This window comes from Poecilia formosa, unplaced genomic scaffold (assembly GCF_000485575.1).
Source record: "Poecilia formosa unplaced genomic scaffold, Poecilia_formosa-5.1.2 Scaffold148, whole genome shotgun sequence".
Lineage (NCBI taxonomy): Eukaryota > Metazoa > Chordata > Actinopteri > Cyprinodontiformes > Poeciliidae > Poecilia > Poecilia formosa.
In genome coordinates this window covers 1,143,711-1,151,938 of record NW_006800087.1, presented here as the reverse complement: position 1 = coordinate 1,151,938, position 8,228 = coordinate 1,143,711, and the positions used below count along the sequence as shown (strand labels likewise).

Below are 8,228 nucleotides of genomic sequence, written 5' to 3'. Positions count from 1 at the left end.
TACGCCTGTTGTTTATCCTGTCGGTATCTCTTTCTCTTTTTTTGTTTGCCTCAGCATCACATGCAGCAGCCATGACGTTTCACAATTCACCACCTGCACAGACATCGTAGTAATGAGCAGTATATTTATTTTCTAAAGAAGTAGAAGACACAAATGTTGCAAATGCTGAGCTGATGCTTTGATTTTGGCCAGTCATCCGTTTACAACTGTGCTTTGCAGATTATATCAGCAGTGTGAGGAGGGTTTCTTCCACAGCAGGCAGTTTGCATGACTTCACACGTTACTCCCCTTTGGTTCTGTTTTTCTCTTTAGAATGAGAACATCTATATAAAACACTGCAGCACAACAGTAAGCCCTATTTGCTCTGTGGTTTAGACAAACTACAACTGCATGTTGGCTTAAAAATTGAAGACAGACATGAGGGTGAGGGTTCCAGAAAAACTGTAACAACTGACAGATGTGCACATTTAACTTTAATCCATTGTATCTTACATTGATTACGGTAAATCAGTGTAGACAAGATAGATTTAAAATTCAAAAGAAAAAATATTTTGATGAAACTTTATACCACGTATGAACATCTCACCATCGGTATTGCTTAGAAACTGGTTTTGAAAGCAGCAAAAAAGATTCCCCCACATTTGCAGAAGTGGACCTAACTGCCACACAGAGATCACTGAGGGTGAAAACGGTTCTGTTTTCTTCTGCTTGCATAGAAGAGTCCCAATGGCACATAATAAGTGTGAAAACCTTCCAGTCTGCATGTCTGCTTCTGTATGGAACCATGTTGGCTTATAAGCTGTTTTGCAATTTCCTTTCTTTATTAAAAGAGAATGCATTCCTTTGTCTCTGCATTGGTTTATGTTTGGAAAGCTGTCATGTTGGCATAAAGAGGCCTTGAAGATTTTTAGCGGTCGGCTTTGCTGAGAGGAAGATGAGAATAACATTCCTCTTAGCTCAACAACAAGCCACAAATGTTGTCTTGTAAGAGAGCTGTGCTGTGCTTTGAACTTCTAAACACCAAGAATATATTGGGCTCCGTCTATTTTAAGCATAAATGAGAGTTTTTAATTTTTGTATTTTCGTTTGTTTATATGTCAATTTGGTGCTGGTGCAAGGCATTAATTCTGGACTTTTAGTGTTTTGTTATTTTTCAGAGTGCTGATTGCATCACCAGCATTGGCGGACAAGTTTGGAATTATTATGGATTTTCTTTAATCCATATAAAGTGAAAATTAAATATACAGCTTCAAGCACACTGCCTGTCCAAAAGCTAAACTGGCACCTGGATTTGACAAAACAAACATACAGGGGTTATGATTGGGTCATTACCCCTGCCGCCCTGCCATGTGGTGGTTCCTGGATTTGGTTGACTCTTGGACAGAACTTTCTCTTCCAACAGGACAATAATCCCAGACATACTGTCACAGGTTGGCTCCATGCCAGAGGGAAAACAAGACAGATCAGATGTTAGATTTTATTGTAAGGAAGAATAAATAAAGCATGTTGATTTAAAATGTGCATCGTCAGACTACCCTTTATGTCAGCAGTACATTTTTGTGACAAAGGCAAAGATAACCAAAAAGCTGGAGCTTTTTCCTCTGGGGGAGAAAAACAGACCATGATTTCAACAATTTAATCACTTCTAAGAAAGACTAAGACAGGTGTTCCAACATGCCCAAATGTGCAGCTTTCCTTAAACCCAGCAGAGCTCCAGAGGGACTTGTGTTGACTGGGACTGATTGAAAAAAAGGCCAATGTTAACCTTTTGGAACGGGTCCAACCGCTACCCTGTTATAAATGTACAAATTGTGCTTAAAACTCACGTTCCTGCCAGGAAAAAAAACAAAAAAACAATTAAAATAAACTCAGTGATCTCTTACACCCTGCATAATGTGCAGAGAACAGACATGTTTGTGAAAGCAGGAGTACTCAGAAAGCAAAATACCATGCATGGAGATAAATAATGTTTGATCTCAAACATAAAAAAAGACATTATCGCTTGGAGAGGACGTCACTAACTTTTGTTGCCAGCAGGTGGCAGTGTTTGACTAGAACAAAGAAAATAGGTGCTGTTGAAAGCTTGAAATGTAAACATGCACATTTTCAAAAATGTTAAGAATTTTTCTTTTTTTTTACCGTCTCAAACCAAAAATGTTTTAAGATTCAGCCATGAATTAATAAACATTACACATCCTACTGCTGTAAGTTCTTATACTGGAAGTCTGGCACACTTTCTTTTAAATCTGTATTTCACCAGAAAGAGACCTTGGCCAAGGTCGTCATCATATAAATCTTAACTTTGTAGTTCAAGACATTTTGATCTACCTTTCAAATGACTAAAGAAAAGGTAATTAAGAACAAGACAACAGCCCACATTATAAAGAATTTATTGCAAGCAAACATTACTATAAATAATATGTACAAACTATAAAACAACATTCGTTTACATGTTATGTGTGGATTGCCGGTAAACAGTCTTTCAGTCTTGAGCTGACCAAGAATTTGGGCCACGTCGCCAAAACGTGCAGGATGTGTAGATATTTGATCAGATATTCAGGGAATCAACTATTTAAAATGAACGGCATTCAGAAAACTCTGGATCGTTTCCTACAGGTTTTCCTACGGTGTAACTTAGAAAGGTATTTAAAAGAAAATAAAATTTTAAATGAGGTTCTATGCAAAACAACTTTTACATATTTGTAGCTGTTGCAAACATGTAGAACTGTTCCTAAATATCTGGGCGTGTTTCAAAAGAACTTCAGCCAGATAAACAGGTGGAAATATTTAATATTGGCAATTTTACAATGCGCCATATCGCATCAGTGGAGATAAAGGCTGCATCATCTTTGTACTTTATGCGGATATGTAATAAAACGTCTGCCTCACCCATCAATAGTGCATTTTTAAACAAGGAGAATGGATTACCGTATGATGCGTGGCAATAATTGGTATTTAAGAAAATACGAACATATTTTTAAAAAAAACAACAAATCTTTCATTCAAGTCTTAACTCTAAAAAAAGTCCACAGCACACTATTTCCCTCTTGGCATTTGGTTGAAAAGAAAAGCAGCTCCGGGAGGAAATTCCAAACAGCAAAACAAAAATAAGAGAAGAAGTAGTCAACATTTTGAACAGCTATCCCACTGATTGTCCCACTTTCTAATGAATGCAGACTGAAGGGAATTTCAGAAGTGCAACTATAAACAGCTCTTTGTTAAAAAGAGGGTTTGTTCGCAGGAAAATAAAAGATGTGAGTGTATCCTGATGTTAGTTATCCTTTGCTTTTCAACATTCTTGTAATGCAATTTGGAAGAGTACAGTATTATTCTTGTTAAATGTCACTGACAACCCCGGTCGTGTCATTGCTGCCGTTTCATCTCGGACTCTAAACAAAAACTCTCATACGCTTCTTCGATCTCTGGATCCATCTCGTCCTCGATGTCGAACCTGCAAAAATAATAAATCAATTAAGACACACCGATTCCAAAATATGCCTTTTTAACTGTTTTGTTACAAAAAGTAAGTAGTACTTGAGCAAAACAAAGAAAAACAGGGTCGCAGACTCAGTTTTGGGAGGGGGAATGGCAGCGACTAAAGCCCTTTGACACTCAGCTGCTGACTAAACTGGATCTGAGGCTGGATAGACTCTGCTGCATTGTGGGTCACTTGGAAACATTTGTCAAGCTTAGGGGCCCACGGGTTTACAGTCGGTCATGTGACTTCATGTGTCTGGTGATGTTACCTCACAGTCACATGACCAAAGATGAACAGGCAGGATGAAACCTTTAGAGCGCCGTTTGAACAGTGCAGTTACCTGTGCTGAAAATATTGCAATTTGCCAAGAAACATGCTGAACAGGAAAGAAGCAACAACGTGTGAACTGATGAAAGGAACGCTGTGTTCTATCGTTCCAGGTCAATGCAAACTGTTGATCAGACGACTCCCAAGAACCGGTACACTAAAGAAACCTGCACCAGAGCAGCATCTTGGTCTGACACAAGCTGGTTGATTTCTACAAAAGTGTGGCTTCTCTGAAATCTGCTAAAGAACATTTATCCAAACAAAAGTAAGTTTGTACGCATCTATCCGAGACTGTATATCTGATTTTGACCCTCTGCTGACCTGAGGGTGGAGTTATTTATTGCAAGTTTACTTTAAATGCAGAAAGAATCAAATACATGATCAGAATCCCAAAATGAGTATAGCATTCACCCTCACAAGCATCTGTAAACTTCTGTCTGAACAAACCAGTTAGCTGAAAGGATCTGAACTAGCGTCGCATTTATATCAATAAAGGTTACTTACTCTTCATTGCCGTTTTCACCATAAGCATCATGGAAGTAGTCTTGCCTCTCCAGGAGCTCTTGATATTTTTCAGCGTATTCTGTGAAAACCGACAGAGCGACTTTCAGGCACAACAGAGACTGAGACAGAAGTGTGACTGTGCTAAAGCGAAGTGAGCAGAAGAGAAGCGCCACGCTGAGTCCGAGTTATTGTTTATTAGAAATAATAAATACACCTAGAGTAAAAATGCTCAATTCACTTAAGAAATAATAATTATTATTGTCCAAATGAGAACTTGTGAGTCTAATCATTTGGGTTTGGTAGCGATCAGGGTTGTTCAAAATCAACAGCAGGGTTGCCATACAAATTTTATAGCAAAACTCTTCAACACTTAATTTTGCATAGTTCCCATCCATTTTCAGCATATATTATAAGCAAGAAGAAATATGTACAAGTAAATGTCTGGTTTAATCGTATTATTGAATTGTTTATTGCATTCCTCTCATGTATTCGATTTATTTTAGCTATTTGTGAAGCACTTTGAGGATCGGGACTTATTGGACGTAGTTAAACTTGACCTTAAGCATTTAACCTTACACCATTTATGGGGCTTACCATGTGTGTATTAGCAAACCATAAAACATTTGATTACTTTTGGTGTTTTGGTTATAATGAGGTTTTGCATATTTTGAGAACTGATCCATGCACTCACCAGGATCTGCTGCTGTAAAGGGTGTACCGTCCTCAGTGTAGAAGGTCGGTTCATTCTGAAGAGCAAAACACAAAACACTTAACCGAAAAGAACAACCGAGGAAGAGGCATATGAAGATGTAGAACTTCAGCTAAATCACCCAGTCTGAAACTGAAAAGCCTGATTTTTTTCCAGTCAGTAAACGCCTCATACCTAACCTATCGGGTTGCTGACAAAAAACACTCTTTGCTGTGGTTTCTATTACTAAAGAAAGACTGAAAAATAGCTATTTTTGGTGTCACTGTTTAATAAAAAAGTCAGATGAAACAAAAATGTGTGAGGCTGTTTAAAAGCAACCAGTATTTTGTATTTGTTTATTTTTCTTTTACAGAAGCCATGTTGGATGTTCATTTCTGCCAAAATGGAAAACTGAGACTTCAGCAGAAAACAGGAAGGCTGAACGCAGTAAAGCAAAGTTATCCGTTCTGGTAACCTTTTGGTAAACTCAGTAAAATATGCGCAAAACTCTGTTTTATAGCAATCGCTCTCTCTCTCTCAGTGTGTTGTTTCTTCTTGTCTTTGTATAAATATTTAATTACCACTCACAACAGGAAGACCAGAAAAGAAAAGCCATTTATTCCGTGAACAATCAGCATCAGCAGCTTAGCGGGTTTACAAAAACTGGAGATTGTCTACAAATCAAACAAACAATAAAAGCCGATATTGACATTAAGTCTCGACACTGACCATGAAGTAGTTGGGGTCGTTGTCTGGTGTGGCGTTACTGGCAGTGGCAGCAGCAGAGACTCTGCCCCAGTCGCTGGATCGCAGCTCCACTAATTTCAGGAGCATCTGTCTCACGTCCCTGAGGAAAACCAGTTAAACGGTTTTACTGAAGACGTTCAGAGCACCGTCCTCCTGCACTGCTGAGCTTCTCCCAGCTGCTAACTGATGCCCAGCTTGTTACAGACATGTGCTCTTTAAAAACAAATATGGAGCTGAGATTACCTTAAAAAAAAAAAAAAAAAAAAGAATACCTCAAACAAATTGTTCTTTCAAAGATTTAGGTGGTCTTCAACCATCAGTTGCAGGTTTACTGGCAGATTTATCTTATATAACTTTCAAATATAAATACAAGTCTTTGAGGTACAGGTAATATACACACCTGCTGCATGTAGCGTCCAGGAGAATAGTCTCGATTCTTTGGACCAGTTCTTCCATGTGTGGTTTCCCACTCTTTTTCCAGGCGTCATCCAGGATTGAACCCGTCAACTGAAAAGCCAAAAACATGCTTATGTCCCGTTGAAGCGCCACACGCAACACTAAAAACACCTTCACTAAACAAAAAAAATCTCCAAAAAACATGTCGAAGATATTTCTGAAACCTTTAGCAGCTTGACGGCACAGATGAGATTTGCGTCGACAGGGTGTGAAAGCAGAGTTTCCAGCAGGTCTTTGAGAGCCGAAAGCAGAATATCTGCTCTGTTCGGAGCTTCTTTTCCACTTTTAATCTAAACAAGAAACATCATTAAAAAGGCACATTTATAATGACAATGACATTTAAAATAGAAATGTAAATACAGCGACGCAAAAGAAGCGTGTTCCTACCTCCAAATTTAGATACAACTCCCCCAGAAATAACACAAAGGAGTGAAATTTCTTCTGAGCCTCTGGACTTCCTCGTATGGCTACGTTTCTTTGTTCGTACTCCGTCTGACATCTACAGCAGAAAAACAAAAAAATATCTATGTTAATGATATAAACAATTACATACTATGCAAGATTTATCTTTTGCTGTGTGTTACTAAAATTATTTCTAATCAAAGCATCTCCCCCATCTTTTTGTAATATTAGACATATAAAAAAAGAGACATATCCTGATTTCATTTCAAGATGACATCTAGGTTCAGTTTTGGCAATGTTAAAATTCATCAGAAACAAAAATACATTTACCGTTGCAAAAGCAATCGACGAAAGTTTCCACTTTGTGGGCTCAGGGCGAGGTGATGGGACAGGTAATTACAAAGCCTGGCGCCGGTGTAGGAGAAGTTTGGGATGGCAGTAGACTGAGATAAAGAGACAAAAACTGGGTAAGTTACCCCAAATACATGCATATCAATGTCTTAACAGAGAAGCCGAGTCTGTAAAGAAGAAGAAAACTGAATGTTGCCAAACCTGCGTAAAGATCAGCTCCACCAGTTCCTTCAGCAGCTCTTCTGTAGTGACCCAGGAATTAAGCATACTGGTGATCTCTTCGACGTCGTACTCGAAGGAGCCAGGAGAGGAGCTTAGGTGAGCAAGGAAATCTGTGACTGTATCAGCCAATGAGGAGTCGCTGTAGTAGCTTTCACTGTAGCTGTCATTGTCATCATAATACCCCAGCTCCTAAACAAAAAACAATTAAGAAATATAAAACATGTCAACACCAGGAGTAATAAGCGGTAGCACGTTCAAACAATATATTTAATTCAAATTCATGAAGTACAAATTAACAAAAATTTAAACTTGTTCAAAAAAATTAAATAAAAAAAAGACCGAGTATCTATACAGAAAAAAAAAAAAAAGCAAAAATCTGGTGTAAAAGTTTCTCTTACTTCATATGAGCCCATCCCAAAGGGAACAAACTCTGGAGCACTAGCTGAAAGCGTCGATGTCCTGACCACAGAGTCCACATCGTTACTCCCTCTGGGGACAGAGGCATAGCCGGGGCTCACGCTCTGTAGAGGGCTGCCAAGTGTCCGAGAATCTGAAAGCAGAAACAAATATGTAATAGCAAAATATAAAATGGAAGCTGCTTGCTCTACAAAAATAACAAGGGTTCTTAACTGTGGTACTGTAACAATATGAACACAACTGCACTGTCTGCACCTCTGTGTGTTGCAGGGGAAGGAAGGTGTTCTTTCAGGGCAGGTTTATCTCTATCTACCAGTATTCAATACTATACAAAGGTACAGGATTTGTCGACTAAAATACGAAAAAGTTCAGTGGGTACTCATACTGATTTGAAACACGGCACATGCATCTGTGTGATCACATCTGGTACTGTGATTGGGTCAGACTCTTTTTTGGTCACGATTTATAAATACACTTGAAATGTGAAGAGAGAAATCTTATAACCACATCCAACTTCTTTAAGTCCTAATTGGTCTGAATATTTAGTGTGATTATATAGTCTGCTTTAGTGACCTTTCTATATTATTTCCTTGAAAAATTCTGCAAAAAGACAAAGAATATATCAAAGAATATATA

At 38.3% G+C, this 8,228-nt stretch overlaps 1 protein-coding gene across 2 annotated transcripts in view; it reads right to left on the bottom strand.

Annotated features, from left to right (window-relative positions):
• Positions 1 to 2,373: 2,373 nt before the first annotated feature.
• Positions 2,374 to 8,228, bottom strand: part of paip1 (poly(A) binding protein interacting protein 1) — a 6,884-nt gene continuing 1,029 nt past the window's right edge. Inside the window, exons 2-12 of one of the 2 annotated variants that reach the window (XM_016677159.1) lie at positions 7,574 to 7,725; positions 7,155 to 7,364; positions 6,933 to 7,045; positions 6,588 to 6,699; positions 6,365 to 6,490; positions 6,145 to 6,251; positions 5,727 to 5,844; positions 5,001 to 5,055; positions 4,310 to 4,388; positions 4,116 to 4,118; positions 2,374 to 3,451 (exon numbers count right to left, since the gene is read on the bottom strand). In XM_016677159.1, the coding sequence (XP_016532645.1) occupies positions 3,364 to 3,451; positions 4,116 to 4,118; positions 4,310 to 4,388; positions 5,001 to 5,055; positions 5,727 to 5,844; positions 6,145 to 6,251; positions 6,365 to 6,490; positions 6,588 to 6,699; positions 6,933 to 7,045; positions 7,155 to 7,364; positions 7,574 to 7,725 (1,163 nt within the window). In that variant the 3' untranslated portion in view covers positions 2,374 to 3,363. The remainder of the gene's footprint in view (positions 3,452 to 4,115; positions 4,119 to 4,309; positions 4,389 to 5,000; positions 5,056 to 5,726; positions 5,845 to 6,144; positions 6,252 to 6,364; positions 6,491 to 6,587; positions 6,700 to 6,932; positions 7,046 to 7,154; positions 7,365 to 7,573; positions 7,726 to 8,228) is intronic. The other variant, XM_007563541.2, reaches the window with a different exon arrangement.